Below are 18249 nucleotides of genomic sequence, written 5' to 3' on the forward strand. Positions count from 1 at the left end.
AAATATTGAAAATCAAAAATAATTTTGAGATATGAATTTGAATATACTTAAGAAGAAGAAAAGTCAGTTCACAGTTATTCTTGGAGTATTAGTTTCAAGAGATTTATTGTCATACATAACGTTACAATGTAAATGTAATATACAAATTACATTAAGCAGTCGCTTGCAATGAAATGCTTGGGTCACAGGCTCTCTTATGGCAATGCTCAAAATATTATAAGCAGAAGATGATATTTTTGAATGTACATAAAGTACATATAATTTTCTTTTTAGTGTGCATCAAATGTAAATGTACATTTTTGATTTTTGTAGGTGTACATTGAGGAAAGAGGAGAAATGTGAATAGGACTACAAATACCACAAAGCCTAGAGCTCCCTGAAAGGCGACGCACTTACGTCAACGTAATGCTGCAGCGTCCTTATAAACGTCACATCCCCGGATGTCGGTCTTTTTTTCATAGCTAAGGTAAGACTGCCTTGCTTTCGTGTTACTGTGGGAATCAAATCTACGTTCATCTGCGGTACAGAATAAAAACTACAGTTAAAAACCTTCAGGAGACGAATCCCTGTGTTTAGACGAAGCTTCGGATGCGATTATTTCAGAGATTAATCCGCCATGTGTCGGTAGAATGAAGAGTTTGGTGCTTCGGCAGCACCAGGCCGGCGGCTAGCCTTCGTGCTGTGTGTAACGCTAGCTAGCATGCTAATAGAAACGTGTTGTTCCGCGTTGTATTCGGGTGGTTTTAAACTTCCACGTCTTCTGTCACACACTCTGCTTCTTTTTAGATTAAACATATAATTGTTTTTCAGTCAAGTGGCTGTAAAACGTGTTTAGCGACTGTACTGTCCGTGGTGCTAGCTGCTAGCTACCAGTACTTAATGCCCCCGCTGCACTAGCTTGAACTGTGGTGCTAAGAACTCACCATTATTATAATAGTGGTTTTATTTCCTGCTCATTAATGCACACTATGACTATTTACATTCAGGCTGCCATCCATTGTTGTCATTGGTACAGTGGGAGTTTACTTAAAGCTCTACACAATGTAATGTGTTTTTTATCGTTAAGCAGCAACAAGGAAGTGTTTTTTTTAATACAATGCTAATATATCATGCTGTTCTATATTTAGTGAGGACATTATATTAAGGCTTGGAAACTCTTAATGGAAAGTACCGCATCATCTTAAATCCTGTTCAATTGCTGCAGTTTTTAAACTAACTCCTGTTTTTATTTTGCTTCAGATGGCCGAGGGAGACAAAGTGGCTGTCAAGAGGAAGCACGGGAGCCGGAACCCGGTTCTGGCCCGGGGTATCGGCCGGTACTCCCGATCCGCCATGTTCGCCCGCCGGGCAATGTACAAGCGGAAGACCAAGACCACCGAGACCAAGGTGAGGGCAGATGCACAACGTAACAAATGGACCCACATCAGCTGTGATGGTCCTGTTCTGATCACCATTGGCTCTTGTTACAGGTGGAGAAGAAGCTTAAGGCGAAACCCCAGTTCACTGTTGTGAAGACTGTTGGAGGAGACAAAAATGGAGGCACACGTGTGGTCAAACTGCGTAAGATGGTGAGTGACATGTCTACCATTCTTTCCTTTCAGAATTGATTCTGTTCATATCAATGACCAATGAAACTCAGGATATGTTTATGTAAACAGAAACAGAAGGCAGAAGAGTTACACATCAATGGCTGCTTTGCTGGATTGAGTACATTGTTTTAGATTTTAGTCTCCATCGTTCTGGAAGATCCTCATCAGTCCATATTCTAGACACACAAGTGCATTCAGATCTGTACCAAACAGCAAGAGTAGAATTCTTCAATTTGTGCAGGAAAAAATTGTAATAACTTTTATTTGTTCCACCTGTAGCCCCGTTACTACCCCACAGAGGATGTTCCCCGCAAACTGAAGAGCCACGGGAAGAAGCCTTTCTGCCAGCACAAGAGGAAGCTGCGTGCATCCATCACCCCAGGAAATGTCCTCATTCTGCTCACTGGGCGCCACCGTGGAAAGGTGAGAACCATGGAGCACAGGCCGTGATATCAATTCAAATGTTGTCTTGAATTGGCAGAAATTACTTGCATAGTGTTTGTAGAGCGTTGGAACAACTTGTCAGGTCAATATGTAATGCCCCTTGTATGACTGGGTGCAGAACTAATGTTCTAAGTTTAGAGTCCAGTGTGGGTTTAAGGAGCAGGTAATCTGTGTGTTTACAGAACTACAACCAAATCTCGAACTTTCATATATTACACAAAATAGTTTGATGCTGACTTGCATCATAAAAGGATTTAGACTGTCAAGGCATATAAACCTGAATGGATTCCCACATATAACCATCCTGTACTTAATGCAGATGATTACTGTTGGGTATTATAAACTCATTACGTCATGGCCAGCACTTCAGTGATCTAGCAACACTTAAAACGATTTGTGACAGTGAGGTAAATACATTACTGGTAATTCATTGTAGTTGATGGCTAGTTTTATAGCGAGACTTCTGATTGACAGTTTCATGGATGAACTGGCAGTTGAAGTAAATAGTCACCTAGAAACGTGATTTGGAAAGAAGATGATTTATTATTGAATAAAGGACTCCGAAGTCTAAACCAAATTTGCAAGACAAATCAAATCCCACTTGTGCTGTTTAACTTGATTCATTATCTGTGAAACATTTGGTCACAAATTGTGATTGACTTGTATTTTTGTCATAGATAAAACGGTTCCAAATTAACGTGTCCTGTCGTCACAATTCATAGAACACAGTATCAGAAGATATAAGCCGGTTCTAAGAAATGTGCATCTCTATTGTGCAGGAAAAATTCCTGTTGAAGGACACAGTTGGTTTAATATCAGTGTAATTACACACCCACGGTACCACAGACGTACCTCCCACACTCGAACACTACACTGGCAAGTTGTGAAGCAAGTATGCCCACACAGACTGAGCAGTGGCTGCCCTAGATAATGTTTCAGCTATTAAACTGACAGGCAAAGAGCCCCCTCAATTAAAACCAGTGTCAAGTAGGTTTATTTTTTCCTTTTCTAAATAGCCATGCATTCAAGTAGTTTGCAGCCATTGTCTCCAATTGGCAAACATTTGAGTTTTTGCTTACCACATGAGTTGTGCAGTTAAAATTGTTTCCAAGTTGCCACTAAATACTGTATACAGTGTTTGATGCATCAATTGTTGATTGATGTGCAGCTTAAATCAATGCCACTGTTCTCTTTTAGCGCGTGGTCTTCCTGAAGCAGCTCTCAAGTGGTCTCCTGCTCGTCACTGGTAGGTGGTGGTTAATTGAATTTGGATTATTCATCCATATTTCAGAGTAGTAGCACTGTTGGCTCGATGTTTATTTTGCTTTATTCCTCTTGCAGGCCCTCTTGCTTTGAACAGAGTCCCCCTGCGCAGGGCTCACCAGAAGTTTTGCATTGCCACCAACACAAAAGTTGACATCTCCAGCATGAAGATCCCCAAGACCCTGAGTGATGCCTACTTCAAGAAGAAGAGGCTGAGGAGGCCCCGTCACCAGGAAGGAGAGATCTTTGACACAGAAAAGGAGGTGAGCTAACGTGGATGTTGTCTCAGAATTCACTATTTCACTCATTTTCTATGAGACGTTAAGCTTCCAGTTTGATTCCTACCTAACGTTGGTCGTCTTCTTCATTTGTAGAAGTACCAGCTGACAGAGCAGAGGAAGGCGGACCAGAAGGCCGTTGACGCTCAACTCCTGCCCCTTATTAAGAAAACCCCTCAGCTGAAAGGATACCTGCGCTCCAGCTTCTGTCTGTCCAACGGTGTTTTCCCCCACAAGCTGGTTTTCTAAATGTGTTAAATAAAGAGTACCACCATCTTACGCAATCTCCTGCCTGGTTTGTCCTGACTTGTGCATTTTCTATCCCAACCTTTACTCTGCCATCAGCATACAGCTGTTCTACCAACATAAGTGTATAAATATTTCATTTTTAAATTAATGTTTGGCAAGATTTAATGTCACGTGGAAGCAATTTGAGCCCATTAGCCATCTGATGTCATTAGTGTTGTTCTAGCTAAAATTTAGGGCCTCTGGTGTGTATCTGTTTTCAGTGAATAGTTCTTTGATCAAATGTCTTTTCATAAAAGCACCATTCTTATTTAGATTTGCAGATGACTCCTCCGCTCAGATTTACCTGTAGGCAACTAAAGCCTGCCTAAATGTTTTGGCTATGGATATAGAACCAAATGTCTAAGGTTAAAGTGCTTGTGTAAAAACTATTCCTGAAAGAAGCAGTGGCTCATCATTCGTATGAAATGTTCAGCTTCCCTCAGTTTTATTTTTTTATACAGGTAGTGTTGGCATCATATGGATTCTAATGCAATTTCATCCTACAGGTAATGTGCTAACTTTAAATTTCAATACCAACAGATGTCCTTCCGAAAACAGTACCTGGGATTATAATCATTGGTATATAATCGTTTAATGCAATGAAGTGACCACACATTGGACCCAGACAGCTTAACAGCTATGCTTTAATTAAAAAAATGACATGTCATGTAACAAGACAAAAATAAATAGAAGTGTTTCATCTCTTTAACATGGCCACGTTTTTTTAATCCTTAAAAACAGAACAAAGTAGAAAGCAGCACAGAAAAAGGCAGCGGCCCCTTGCCAAGGAATGATAAGTGCCTTTGTCGAGTCAGTCAGTACTGTATGTATAATGGTCAGCTGGTGGTTAAAAAAACCAACGCGTCCATCAGCCGGACTTGAACAGCAGGATGGCCACCTGACCCAAGTAGAAGTAAATGAAATGCTTGGTCTCATGGGTCACGTAGCTGCCGAAGTTCCTCCCGACGATGCAGTGCCAGGTCGGGTTGTATTTCTTGTCGAACTCCTGTAAGGGACATTTTTAGAAAAGGGTTAGGGTCGTCTATCTCCAAGCAAGAATACATAATTAAATAAAGCATGTAATACAGAAGGTGAGTGAAAACAACTGACAAACCACTTTTGTCATTAATTATTTTAAAGGTTACATCGCACTTAAGATTGCTGCTGTGTGACATGAACTCAGTGAATCCTTCCATAACTAAACGAATGGTATTTTCCCCTGGAAATATAAACCTCTTTACGGCCCAGACTATATTCTACATATGATCACACCCAAAAATATATTCCTTTCATTGTCAGTAATGACGCCACTGAGTGGAAATATTTAGTTTTAGCTGTGTGTTTAGAGCTAGACACACTACATTGTGGTAAGTGTGCCCCCCCCCCCCCCCGAACTGAAATGCATATTGTGACAAGACCAGATTTCTGTATTTTTGCCATTGTGTGGTTGTGATCATAACTCTAAAAAGTTATTTAGGTATCAACAGCTAAATTATACTTAAGGGACTTTGAATAAATAAAACTGATAAGAGCCAATTTTGCCAAAGCACCCTATAAACCACAACATTAAGTCTACATCACAAAATCAAGTTAATGTGTTTGTTTATCAACACTTTAGATGTAGACACTAAGTTATATCAATGTGAAAGTGTCTATAGGAACAAGGGTGTGTCCCTTCCTGCTCACGAACAGGAATGTCATCACTGGAGAGAAATATGTGTCTCGTTCCTCGGGAAGTGCGGAGACGATTGGTTATACCAGTTTGGGTGTGTGACAAGGATGATGAGCGAGGGGTAGTTAAATATAATAGATTTACATCACTGGCACTTGGAGCAGAAATAATGGGTTTGATGAAAGTTGCACGGTGGCAACAGAATTCCTGAGGGGATCTGAACGGAGGATCTGCCAGATGCAGAGGCGGCCTCTTTGGTTTCTTTACCTTCTTGATGAAAGCAGCGATGTCCTTCTCGATGTTGTACTTCTCCAGGGCCTGAGTGGCACACTCCACCGCGTCCTGCTGCATGTCCTCCGACATGTCGGCGTTCTTGATCACTGCTTTTCTGTCAGACATGGTTGCCCTGGGAAACCAAAACACAGCGGAGGATTCATCATCAGCTTCTCAGGCACAGTTTTTACACACACATACACACACACAGAGAGAGAGAGAGACACACACACAGAGAGAGAGACACACACACACACACACAGAGAGAGAGAGAGAGAGACACACACATATAGAAAGAGAGATCGACTGCCCCCCACCCCCCAGCATCCCTGTGGTCGATGGATTCAAATGATCGTGTAACGAGAGGGTCTCATGGGCGAGTAAGGAGGAGGACATAAAATGGCTGGTGACGATGTAATTACATAACCACGGACACACAATATCTTAACTTGCCATTTTCTACCAAGTGTTGCGTAACAACTTCCCTCAGCTGGGAGCTCGCGGGGTCTGCGCTGTCTGCGTAGTTTCTATAGATACGCACGACATTTGCGACGTTCGCCTACGAGCCACCGGAGCTTATTAATAAATTATTTATTTATTTATTTGATTTAAACGCGAAGCCTGTTGAAATACGAGGCTGCGAAATGGAGCCACGCTCCTGCGACGTCAGAAAGAAGCAACGTTAGGAAAATGCCGGAGATACTTCGAGGTGCAGATGGAAAAATAAACAAAATAAATAATTAAAAAACAAGTGACTTTTACGTTTTTCGGATGTAAGGCGACACGATGGGAGGGGGGGGGGTGGTTTTTTTTTTAGCTAGCAACACATCGCCACATGCATTCGGAGCGATGACTTGCTGCTGCTCATTCATCCAGCGACAGGAAGGAAAAACACCATCACATTTTACCGCTACGACTTTTAAAGAGGAATTAAATCAGACTTCGTGCATTTCCCCTGGTGTGGATTCGGCATATTTACCTCTTGGTTGCTGCTCGCTCGGGTTAAAGAGAGATGACCGCTGCTGTGCTGACAACTCCCGCGAACTGCTGCACACAAAAGTGATCTGTGGGTGTAGCGGCTGCAGCCTGCGAGGCTCGCCGCCCTCCCATTGGCTGGTATTAATGCTCGGGGCGAGCGGATTGGCTGCACGGAGGCCATCTTTCCGGTGTTTGTGGCAGCGTTTTATTTCAACCCGTCATGCCTTGCGAGTTGACGGTTGCCGCGGCGACCGTAGTAAACAGCTGCACCGTAGAAAGCGTCGTTTCACGTTTTCCTCTCATAGGAAATATTTGATTGTTATTGTTTTGTTTATTTGTTTTTTTGTGGTTTTAGAGAACATTTCTGAAGAAAAATCTAAGAAATAAAATAACATGAATCGGCGAAAATGTTAAAAAATACTAAATTATTTATAAAGGATAAAAATGTCGCTTCCTGCGTACGTCACGTTGCGCTGGACCACGCCCACTAATCACGCTTTACGGTACACGCCAGCAAGTGTAGACTACACGGTAAAAATTTAATGTAAATCTAATTAAAGTTTTAAAACGAGGCTTACCTTCTTTTGGCAGTAGGTGGTGCTATCACTATCACTATATACAGACTAGTTTTGTTTAAGACATCAGACGAATCTATGACCACTGACCCTGTGACATTAAAGCAAATTGACCTCAAGGAAATATTGGATTAATTAATCCTTTGAATTGTTCTTTTTATAAATCCTGGGTGGAGTTAAATAAGTAAATCACAAACAGGTGTTATTCTTTCAGCTTAACTCTTTGATAAACAACACGGGTTGTCATTCAGTATTTTAGGTAATTACCAATTAACTTGTTTTTGATCATCACAAATCCTTATTTGGATTATTCCTTTGTTTTTTTGGATAAAAATACTTTTTTTATCACTACACTTCTAATGCACAACATGGGTTAAAAATGACCCATATGGATTTCCTGTGTTATTTCATGCCTTAGAGTTTCTTTGCCATAAGTTTGAAATCAATGTATTTTACCTTTTAATATTCTAAGTATTCATTAAATATCTTGTTTTAGATTACCAGAAATCATAAAAGTTCTTCCTTTCTTACTTTATAAACAAATGTGGGACCAATATGTATTCACGACAGAACACCTACCATTAATTTCGCACCGCTGCTTTTGCACATCTGATGCATTTAAGTTTATTTTACAATCTATTACCAGTGAGAAAGAGAAATATGCACAATACTAATTAGCTGTTAGCTAGCTAGCTTCTTTTCTGGCTAGCTAACCATAGCTAGATCAACAAAATAAAACTCGAAATATAACAGTATATACTAATCGAGTGATTGATATGCATTTGACAATATATTCTAGGTTCTTCTCTATCCAGAGTGTAAATTGGTGGTCGATATCATTTCAGACTTACGGTTTGTTAAAGATCAGGATAAGAAAAATGAGGAGACAATTTTTGGTCTTGATTCTGAGGCATTAATCTCAGATGCTGAGGATCTTGACTATGAGTCTTGGAATTCAGTTCTCCTAAATATAGAAGGCTCCTTTGATGACATAGAGGACTCGTCGTCTATGTCTTCAAAGGCGCATTCTCCTTAATGAAAAGCAAGAATAAGCCATGAAAGATTATAGCAAAGAAACACCCAGCCAAGCATGAAATAAAAGGAAATAAATATAGGTCATTTTTGACCCATGTTGTGCATTAGAAGGGCTCTGCATTAAGAGGTCCTTTATTAGTCCCGCCATGGGGACATTTGCAATTTTACAGCAGCAGAAAGACATCAAATAAGTAGTATTCAGTTCTTGGGTGAAGGAATATAAATAAATATAAATAGAACAAATATGTAGAAAAAATATACATGTAATTAAACTGGTATATATAGTGAAAAGAAATATATTATTTGTCAGAATATAGTACAGTGAATAGTGCACAGTTGAGAAGCGTTAAAGTGACAGTCTTTAGTGTTGGTGTATGTAGTATGCATAGCTTAAGTCACAAACAACTGTTATTCCTTATGACCATATCAACCGTAAGTACGAAATGACTTGTTCTGGTGATTCAGAGTAATCACCTGGACAACTAAACTCAGCAGTGCAGTAAATCCATGAAAAGTCCATAATGGCACAAGAGATTAATCACCAACAGCTGGTAAATCTTCGGCTGTACCTGGCAGACCTGAGGACAAAGGAAAATAAGGAGAAGAACAGACTAGGAATGCAGAAGATGAAAGAAATGTTCATCTTGTACGATGAATTTCACACTGTCGGTGCTCAGGCCCTATTAACAGTATTTACAACATTGATTAAAAAAAAACACTGTGTGTGTGTATGTTGTAACATAATGGAAAAGTGGGTCAATGTTTAAAGTATTTGCACATAAGAAAACGTCTGATAGAGATGAAGGGAGCAGCAACGACGAATGAATTGAAGACTTATTGTCAGTAATGGTAGAGTATGTGAGTAGGCATAAATTAAAAAGAAAAGTTCCACCCTGGATCAGACATGTGGCTTTTATTCTCATTGTGAAATGGTCGTCAGCCTTCATTCTTGCAACAGATTTCTCCGCAGTGAACCAGAAACACCACAACTATATTTATATGGTCCGGCTATGCTAGCAAGTCAGCTGAGCTTAAGCCGCATGAATCTACCTAAACATCCCGGACGGGCATGACACAGATTTTTCAAAACGGTTGAAAAGCAAAGTAAAAAAAAATTTAATAAAAACATGACACTGTAATTTTACCAACCCATTCATTTTACTCATTCATAAAAAGACGTTAAAACCCACTCTTTGACATCGTTTTTTCTTAAATACTTTATGAACTAAAATACAACCACCCACGTTAAAAACTGACTTCAAGTCCTAATCCTAACATTCAGGTTTTGTGGTGCAGACTAAAACATGTACCTGAAGTTACTCCGTAGCTGCATTCCTGTTGCTGTTTTACTTTTGTTTACTGCTGTTAAAAGCCTCCCTGAAAACTCGATCACACAATTCCCTACACGTAATAGTTTTCACACAAACTTGTACAACATGTAACAGTCTTTTTCATATATCGATCAAAACCTGAGAAAATTTGTATTCTTCCAATTTGAACACAATGTTTGACTAGAACTAGAAACTGCACCAATTGATGAAACATTTTTCTTCAAATAATTGTTAAGCCCAAAATGGTAGAGAATTATCACATGTGTAACCCCGCCCCCTCCACCACACACACACATTTCATGGTGATTGAGATTTTACAAAACTACTAAAGTAGTGATCTCATTTGCATGTGTAATAACTACACATTAAACCACATTTTCACATCCAAGCCAAAGTATTACACATCACAACTGTCCTGATTGTGGAGATGACAGAGGTCCTCAGTGTTTATGATGGTTGAGTACAAACTTAATCAGAATCCAGGCCCCTTTAAGACCAATCCTCTTAGGTTTTGTAAACGAAATAAATTACAGTTGACCCTAATTAAAAAACTTGCTGACATTTTTTCTAAAGCCCATAAGCTTTCATACGTGACAATGGAAAATAGATTCTTAAAATCAAGATAAAAATTGTCCAAAACAAGTGACTAAATGACGTTCACAGTTGTTTTCATTTCAATAATATTGCTGAATGGTACATGAAAGATGAACACACATTTGTGTACGCATGCTTCTGATCCTCCAGCCTTTAATACAGATGTGACAGAAACTTCACTGGCTGCGTTCCTTTGGCTCTCTGTATTTGTACTGGATGTACTCAAAGATGTCTCTCTCACTGTCCACCAGGAGAGGCTCCCCAGCCACACCTGAAATAGATCCACACAGAAGAATAGCAGATATTAGAAGCTGAATGCATCTGAGGTTACTGACGGATGAAAGAAGCGGCACATAGCTGGAACAGAGTTCACAGGGTTCATGTCATATTTGACTGAGTCTCACCAGTGACTCCCAGTGGTCGGATGGTGTACTCGTTCAGGGTGAAACCTTTCTCCAGGGCATGAGTTCTCATATTTTTATTGAAGATATCACTTCCAGTGAAATACAGGACTCCACAGTAGTACTGGTCTTTGGGAATTAACCTTTGGGAAAATGGGGAAAGGATAATTACAAAGCAGGATCAAACAGATGGTAATAAAAAACTAAAAATATAAGTTGCCTATTCACTGTTGTAGCCATGTATCTAAAGCTTTCTAAACCTAATTTTGGAAAAAACGCAATATAGAGCAGGGCACCTGATATCAATACGCCGGTGAAGGTATTCTTCTTCCTCCTCCTCCTCATCATCATCATCACTCTTCTGCAGTTGGCAGACTCCCTAGAAACACAAGAGTTGGACCGTTGTGACCTCAGTCATGCGCTTCATGGGTTGGGTATGGTTACTGTACTAACTGTGTTACCAGTCACATCAGACACACACAGCTGAGCACATGAGACAAAATAAGCACAGGCCTCACCATGAACTTGGTGTCTCCTTTGGAGAGAGTGTCGGTCACAAACCCTGTGGACTCAAAATGACTGACCATGTCGTGGAGGAGCTTAGGCTGGAGAAGAAGAATGGAAAAGAATGAATATGACAAAATATACAAGCTGCAGATCATGGCAACACACAGTGGTGAGGTACAAGGGAGAAGAGTTGTACCTGTTTCTCAGTCTCAGAGGTGTAGTCTGGATGTGTCAGCAAAATATCAATATCACCACTCGAGGCAGCACCTGGAAATTATGAACATGTCAATTAATTTCATGATTCCCAGAGTCTATACTCCTGCCATTGACTGAACATCAGCTGTAATAATCATCAAGGGGAAGATTTTACCTCTCCTGTAACTTCCACAGATTGTTCCAATATATTCTTCACCAATTTTCTTCAACTCTCCCCGAATCAGAGTCTAAAAAGAACATTTGCACACAGATTTAGAAAAAGCTAAACAATACTCATCAGAAGATAAAAGAAAAATATAAATGCTTGATCACCTCCATCTTTTCCATTTCAGCACGAGGGATCCTTTTCTCAAACTCCTCAAAGTACCTGAAGGCAGCACAATAATCCATGAATTACAGCTCATGTATCAGTAGAAAGACTTTTCACCTTCACACTGAGCAGAACTTACTTGAGTCCAATCTGTTGATGATGGTTCAGTTTGTGCTCGATCTTTTTCAGATCTAAATAAGGAAAGAAAATAAAAGACCATTAAAACCATAATGTACATTTATTGAGAACCGGTATGTGCTACATGTGTCAAAATATTACAAGTCAAACAAAAATAAATAAAAAATGATATTTTTATAATTATAATGTAAGTCAGCTTCAAAACAAACCTTCTAGTGTCTTCACCCCATCTTCAAAAAACTTCCTGGCAGCAGCAGGGCTGAGGTCAAGAGGCAGAAGATGCACTTTGTTATATGAATGTTGGAAATGTAAATGAAAACAAAAAATATGCGGTATCCCTTTGGCAACTGAATTAGTCTTACAGTGATTTTAATTAGTCTTGATGCGTTTCCTGGATACACAATATTAAATAGGTTTTTCATTTGTATCAACAGTTAAGACAAACCCAATTCCAGTAACTCTGGTGAGGAAATTGATGGAAGAGCTGGTGTCATCAGTTCTGATCTAGAGAAAAATATAAATGCAGCACATCAGTCTGTGTAAAGTGTTAAATTTATCTATTATACAAAAACCAAAAACATTACACCGTTTCATCAATCGTGCGTTCTCAGGCCAAATGATTCACCTTTTCCAGTTTGCGTAGGGTCCCAGTTTGTAAGAACTCATCTATCTTTTCTGCTATTTTAGGTCCAACACCCTCCTGTTAAAATGGGAAAACAAACACGCGGGTGCTGAGGAGTGCGAGCTGCAGCGGTTACGTAAGGTGCCCAGAGTGGCTGCTCAGGCTCAGCAGCGGGCATCACTTCACACACAACCACAGCAACATCACTACACAAGTGCTGAAGACAAACAATGATGCGGCCATTTCCAAACATCTTACAACGCCCTACTTTCAGAGTAGCATTATCCAAACATAACAGAATTTCTTTATGAAGCACATTATGACACATTAAAAACACTTAAGACTGACCAGCATGTTATTATCAGTGTTTTCAACTAGAATTACTAAACACTGTTACCTTCATAAAGGTAGAATTTATAAGAGGACTTAATACTGCATTGCACTAGCTATGTTTGTGCTTGTACTGGCCAATTGGCAACATGTGCCACAAATCAGCTAATGAATTATTTATACGAGTTACTCAATAGAGACATTCAATTTGTAAAATTGTATTCAATGCACATACCAGTTTCTTGGCCTCTTCCCCATTCTTGATCTTGTTAGGGTACTTGGAAATGGTAGATGCTGCTTTCCTAGGCACAGAGCACAAGACCAGTGGTTATGTAACAGCAAAACAACATTGTATAAAAAGCTTTCACTGAATTCCTGCTATAATAATGTAAAAAAAAATAAAAAAATCTAACCCTAACCTGGTTATCAAAAATTGGCCATCAGTTTAATGACAGCTCCCCCCCTCACAGTAATTACTGCATTATTAAGCACATCAAGTTAACTAATGCCATAAATCCTGTCCTCATTTGGTATCGGATGAAACCCTTTTATGGGGGTGCTAATCCAATAATATGGTTACTATACAGGCGGTTATATTGTATTTTACTGTATACCAGGTGTTTTTCTTATATACTTAGTCCATCCTCACTCATATTAGTGGTGTTATTGATGTACAAACACATCTCAGTACATTTTAATTCTAGCCACTGCACAAACTAGTCATCGAAATTATCATAACCCAATAATCTTTAAGAAGGTAGTACTTGTTGCTGTAATAAACAACATTACTTTTATCTATGTGAACGTAACAGCAAAACATTTCATTCTTTTCTGTATTTAAAACATATTTAAACCCGTCCACCTCCAGAGCTTACCTGTAGGCGTTGTACTTGTGTATGGCCCTGTTGACATTTTTCTCATAGTTGGCCAGCTCTGCAAAGAGAAGTAAGACAGTACAGAGTTTAATACTTCATTCACAACCAGTCCCACCCACTGCAGGACACCATCACAGCACTGGGCAGCTTAAGGAGAGGACCTACATCCACCCAGTATGGACTCTAACTTAACTGTGCAATACTCATGCTGTCTGTGCAATACAATGGTTCATGTGCAATCCAGTCAATGCACTTATTCTCACACTGTATATATGAGTCTTTATTCCATTCATATTTTTCTATATTTCTTACATTTCCTCACACTCAGGACACTTGCATGATCATATTACTTACTGATGGCTATTTTGGACTCTTGCTGCTGTAATATTGCAAATGTCCCTATTCCAGGACGAATAAAGGATCTAATCTGATTCTACCTCATCAAACCACTGTGGTTTGTTGCTGTTATTTCAGGAAGGCATTTAAATGGCAGTGACCATTAACTTCCCGGATTTACCTTCTGAACAATTACTGAGAAATGCAAGAGAGGAGGATTATCGTTAAACATGGTTTGAGAGATAAAGCACACATGCAATACGTTATTCTTTAGGGTTGTTGTTGTTTAACAATAGAACATAGCAATCATGCTAGCGTCTGTTAGCTGAGAGCAGCTGTCCGATTCTTCACGTACCGACAAGAAAGTCTGTAATTCCCTCGTTGGGAGATTCCTGCGGTGCTTTCCTCTTGCTCATCGTGGACTTGAAAACCTCTCAACCGACCTCTGGGGATTTAAAACGGTTTTATATGAGCGAAAAGTAAAGTTAAGACCGCTTAGTGTTCTTGGTTAGCCTTTAGCACGTCGGCTAGCTCACACTGAACAATGGCCGCAGGACGTTGGAGGGGGCGGGGCTTGTGTGACACGTGACAGACTCTCAGGGTGATTCTCTGCTTTGTGTCAGTTTTTTTTATTCTTTTTTGTTTAAACGCATCGTAAGTTTTCATTCAAAATTATAAAATGCAGCGACTTTACAAAAAATAACCAACAGTCAGTTTTACACAAATCACTGAATGAATAACCATGTTTTTTAAAACGACAACATTCTGTTACAAAAATACATTAGGATCTAAATGGAGGTAATTATTAAATTAACTTAATGTACTTGGCCTTTGCTTTTTCCCTCCAAAATAGAAATGTAATCATTAACTTTAAAATTCACTTCCCATTAAAAACAATAAAATAAACATGGTTCAGTGTTATGTTACATAATGCAGCTACAAATGAAAGATGAATCTCGATAAAGCAGTGGATCTACAGGTCCGTCTCCTCCTCCTCCTCTTCTTCTGTCTTTCCTCTCCTCCTCTTCTTCTTGTGTGTTAGGAATCTATTTTAATGTAAACTTTGTCCCTTGAGAATATCTTAATGGCCTCCTCGATTTCAGAAAGCCGACAATCAAGCTGGGTCTTTCTCGAGCGGAGACTCAGATTGTCAGCTTTGAGCGGAAGTGACAGCAGCTCAGTCACCAGCGAGCAATGGGCTGTGAAGAACCAGCAACAACAGAGTTAGACTCCCACACATTACTCTGAGAGACTGTTGTCATTGTGAGTATCAGGACAGAGATGAGGAGCAACAGAGACATACACTCTTTGAGGGACTTCAGCGTCTCCTGTCTCTCACTCTCAGGCATCAGGGTGTGACCTGCTGGGGCTCTGGGATCAGGTGCATTCCTCCTCCTCTCCTCCTCCTCTCTACGCCATTGCTCCTTCCTTTCTTCAAGACTGCAAGCGTGTGTTAGAGAGCAGGAGCAGACATAAGCAGCAGAAGTGACAGAATATTCAAAAAACTGGCTACTTTTGAGCTGATTAGGATTGTGAATGAGAGATATTCTATAGGAGTACTCACTACTGAGGCACCTGTCCCTTGACTGCACTGGGCACAGGCTTGTCTCTCAGGTTGGTCAGTGACTGGGACCGACGCATCACAGCTTTTCCTGCAGCTCTGGCGTTATGTTTAATGAAGTCAATGTTCTGACCTTGCACCTGTAACTGTATCCACATATAACAACGCATGGAATGAAACAAACAGGAAATATATGAGATCCCATTCAAGGCAAGTGAATTGCATTCATGTTATACTGCATTACATTGCATATTGCAACTTGACACTGTTCTACTTTTTTGCATTTTGTATTTCACTTTTTACTTCACTTTTTATATTTTTTATCTTTTAGATATTTTTATATAAATATGTTTATGTCTAAATCAATGTTGCTTTGTATAAATATTAGGAAAAGTGAGTAAATAAGAAGTAAATAGTGAGTAAATATATACTGTTTTTTTAAATAGTTTTTCTTATGTGTGTTGTATTTATTGTGTTTTTATGTTTCTATGTTCATTGTATGCACCAATAACCAGAGCAAATTCCAGGTAGGTGTAAACCTACTTGGCAATAAATACCTTCTGATTCTGATTTGTAAATAAATGATTTTTGAGCACAAGACATTAATAACAAGGCTTTCTCTTGTCTTCTATTCCTCTTTTTGCTTGTTCATGTGTGTGTATCAGAAAGTAATCATGTATTGGCAAATCCTCACTTGCAAATCCAGGTCACGTGCAGAGTTACAGGACGCAGGGCGGTGCAAAGCTACAGGAGAGGTTTTGGAGCGTGGTCTTGTTGGGGTAGTAGATCCCCCGTTAGAGTGGGCCTTCAGAAAGTTCTGACACTGTGGTTTAACCGATGGACTTGAAACCTGTGTCAACCAGATTGGATTAACAAGGGAGAGGAAATGTTCACAACTCAATGACTCAACATCTCAATAAAACCCTTACCTGCAGCTGGACCATGAGCCTGGATGGGACAGTCTCGTATTTGGAGGAGGTCCAGAGAGCTTTGACTGGAACCGGACGAGACTGTGCTCTCTCGGCCTCCTGCTCTTTGCAGCGTCTCTGGATCTCCCGGAGACGACGTACATTTTCTTTACTGAAGTCATGAATTCGCTGTCCTTAAGGGACAAATAACAAAAGATGTCTTACTTTAATATCGAAATCTCTTACTTGCTTTAGCAAATCAAAAAAACAACAAGTAAGAAAAGATTCTGACACGACAGAACAAGCTTCTCCTGTTTTTGACAACAAAAAAAATCAATTGCACTCACTCTGTTTGGGAACAGGGGTAATTGAAACACCATCTAGTTTGAGGAGTTCCCCTATTACGCCTCTTCGTCCTCGCTCCATAATGTGGGCTGCATTAGGCCCGATACGGGACGGGTGTGCTGGGGTACGAGCACTGTAGTAGCCCGGGTACAACACAGGATCTGGAGCAAGGGGCCCTGAGAGCAGGCCCAACGTAACATTATGGTTCCCCTCTAAACGTCCACGAGCTGGGGGTGGAGAAAAAGTAAATAAATTTATAACAAAGTGTGGATTTAAGTGGAATTCAATATGCTGCCAACAACTCAAATTCTTGCTGTAATATCAAATAGCAGGAGACAGAAGTCGGGGGTTTGTCGATATTTATTTGACGACCCTACATACACAATGAGAAAAGTGGGGTTTCAGTAAAGCACAATAAGCACATGGCTGCATCTGACCTGAAGCAGGCTGTTTGTTGTAGTACTGAGGGAACAGTGAAGGATCCGGGGGGATTGGCCCAGATATCGATGACGGCCCCTCACACATCTGAAGCTGTAAATTATAAAAAGTATACAACAAAGGCTACAGTTTCTGCTGAGAAATTCAAACACAAACCAAAATATTTCACAGTGATATCGAGCCATTGACAAGTGTTTGTAAAAAAAATCCTTGGGCCTGCAGGTGGTGGCTGAATCCTTTTAATGTTTTAATATATGTGATTTCATCAATCAATATCTGCTGATTGGTTTTCACAAAGTCATTTTGGAGGAGGAGTTTCCACAACCTGGCAACCCACGAATTGTGTGTATGAATGGCTGGACACACTTAAACCCTTAGTGATATTATTTATGAACTCATAAACCCTTCATACCAACAGGAAATAATGTCACCATGAGTTACACGTGTCTCATCCGAAGGTGGTAACACAACATTGTTTAGTAGTTGAGGTGAAACAGCTGATCACACAGACTTGTTTATGTTTACATCTGTGGTCAGTGTGTGTGTCTGTGTGTGTGTGGTTGTAGCTACACTGCACGAAACAGCATCACTCACCCAGTCGTTGTTTTGAATGAGGCTAGCAGCTCCTCTGATAAGCTTAACAGAGTCTAACAATAGCTATTGTTAACTAGCTTGTTGACATGTGTGATCAGCACAGACGAAACACAACCGAGCGTTGAACAGTTTCAGCTGTGACGTGCATCAACCGAACAACTGAAACCGGTCAAGTCGAATAAAGTTGAAGTCGTTTACCTTGAAGATCGTCTCTATGTTTATCTGGTGGAGGATTTTATTCACGCGCGCTGATGACGCCGAGGTGTCACCGCTTGTTGCAGTAGTCGTCCCCATGGCAACGGCGCGACCGCGCATAGAACTAGACACGACAGACCGGAAGGATCTGTT

General features: G+C 40.1%; 4 protein-coding genes across 4 annotated transcripts; 1 reads left to right on the forward strand and 3 right to left on the reverse strand.

Moving 5' to 3' along the window:
• The first annotated feature begins 1219 nt into the window (after nucleotides 1–1219).
• rpl6 (ribosomal protein L6) lies at nucleotides 1220–3853 on the forward strand. The gene is made up of 6 exons (XM_061071196.1): nucleotides 1220–1386; nucleotides 1470–1568; nucleotides 1869–2012; nucleotides 3231–3279; nucleotides 3375–3559; nucleotides 3671–3853. The coding sequence occupies exons 1-6, from the start codon at nucleotides 1240–1242 to the stop codon at nucleotides 3821–3823; spliced, it is 777 nt and encodes a 258-aa protein (XP_060927179.1). The 5' UTR covers nucleotides 1220–1239; the 3' UTR covers nucleotides 3824–3853.
• A 639-nt stretch (nucleotides 3854–4492) lies between these two features.
• Nucleotides 4493–6867, reverse strand: dynll1 (dynein, light chain, LC8-type 1). Its single transcript, XM_061071197.1, has 3 exons — nucleotides 6787–6867; nucleotides 5802–5940; nucleotides 4493–4868 (listed from the first exon to the last, which is right to left on the reverse strand). Exons 2-3 carry the CDS (start codon nucleotides 5931–5933, stop codon nucleotides 4731–4733), a joined length of 270 nt encoding a protein of 89 aa, XP_060927180.1. The 5' UTR covers nucleotides 5934–5940; nucleotides 6787–6867; the 3' UTR covers nucleotides 4493–4730.
• Nucleotides 6868–9291: 2424 nt separating this feature from the next.
• polb (polymerase (DNA directed), beta) lies at nucleotides 9292–14596 on the reverse strand. Its single transcript, XM_061071256.1, has 14 exons — nucleotides 14411–14596; nucleotides 13720–13777; nucleotides 13080–13146; nucleotides 12518–12592; nucleotides 12338–12396; nucleotides 12102–12151; nucleotides 11894–11945; nucleotides 11757–11811; nucleotides 11599–11671; nucleotides 11425–11495; nucleotides 11240–11326; nucleotides 11018–11100; nucleotides 10725–10864; nucleotides 9292–10591 (listed from the first exon to the last, which is right to left on the reverse strand). Exons 1-14 carry the CDS (start codon nucleotides 14469–14471, stop codon nucleotides 10497–10499), a joined length of 1026 nt encoding a protein of 341 aa, XP_060927239.1. The 5' UTR covers nucleotides 14472–14596; the 3' UTR covers nucleotides 9292–10496.
• A 497-nt stretch (nucleotides 14597–15093) lies between these two features.
• Nucleotides 15094–17403, reverse strand: enkd1 (enkurin domain containing 1). Its single transcript, XM_061072379.1, has 7 exons — nucleotides 17307–17403; nucleotides 16872–17096; nucleotides 16546–16718; nucleotides 16311–16466; nucleotides 15620–15762; nucleotides 15359–15495; nucleotides 15094–15254 (listed from the first exon to the last, which is right to left on the reverse strand). Exons 1-7 carry the CDS (start codon nucleotides 17392–17394, stop codon nucleotides 15094–15096), a joined length of 1083 nt encoding a protein of 360 aa, XP_060928362.1. The 5' UTR covers nucleotides 17395–17403.
• Between the last annotated feature and the right edge of the window lie 846 nt (nucleotides 17404–18249).

This window comes from Limanda limanda, chromosome 5 (genome assembly GCF_963576545.1).
Source record: "Limanda limanda chromosome 5, fLimLim1.1, whole genome shotgun sequence".
In the NCBI taxonomy this organism is placed as follows: domain Eukaryota; kingdom Metazoa; phylum Chordata; class Actinopteri; order Pleuronectiformes; family Pleuronectidae; genus Limanda; species Limanda limanda.

Bases quoted from the DNA above. Each gene is read 5' to 3' on its own strand.
- polb (XM_061071256.1), bottom strand. From the start codon at position 14,471: ATGAGCAAGAGGAAAGCACCGCAGGAATCTCCCAACGAGGGAATTACA. The intron at 12,593-13,079 runs GTATGTGCATTG...CCATTTTAACAG, and splicing joins GGGAAGAGGCCAAGAAACTG to GAGGGTGTTGGACCTAAAAT. The intron at 11,946-12,101 runs GTTTGTTTTGAA...TTCCTTATTTAG, and splicing joins TGGGGTGAAGACACTAGAAG to ATCTGAAAAAGATCGAGCAC.
- enkd1 (XM_061072379.1), bottom strand. From the start codon at position 17,394: ATGTGTGAGGGGCCGTCATCGATATCTGGGCCAATCCCCCCGGATCCT. The intron at 17,097-17,306 runs GTCAGATGCAGC...CTCCACCCCCAG, and splicing joins CAACAAACAGCCTGCTTCAG to CTCGTGGACGTTTAGAGGGG. The intron at 15,763-16,310 runs GTGAGGATTTGC...ATGTGGATACAG, and splicing joins CACGTGACCTGGATTTGCAA to TTACAGGTGCAAGGTCAGAA.
- dynll1 (XM_061071197.1), bottom strand. From the start codon at position 5,933: ATGTCTGACAGAAAAGCAGTGATCAAGAACGCCGACATGTCGGAGGAC. The intron at 4,869-5,801 runs GTAAAGAAACCA...TGTCCCTTACAG, and splicing joins TCGCTGCTTTCATCAAGAAG to GAGTTCGACAAGAAATACAA.
- rpl6 (XM_061071196.1), top strand. From the start codon at position 1,240: ATGGCCGAGGGAGACAAAGTGGCTGTCAAGAGGAAGCACGGGAGCCGG. The intron at 1,569-1,868 runs GTGAGTGACATG...TTCCACCTGTAG, and splicing joins TGGTCAAACTGCGTAAGATG to CCCCGTTACTACCCCACAGA. The intron at 2,013-3,230 runs GTGAGAACCATG...GTTCTCTTTTAG, and splicing joins CTGGGCGCCACCGTGGAAAG to CGCGTGGTCTTCCTGAAGCA.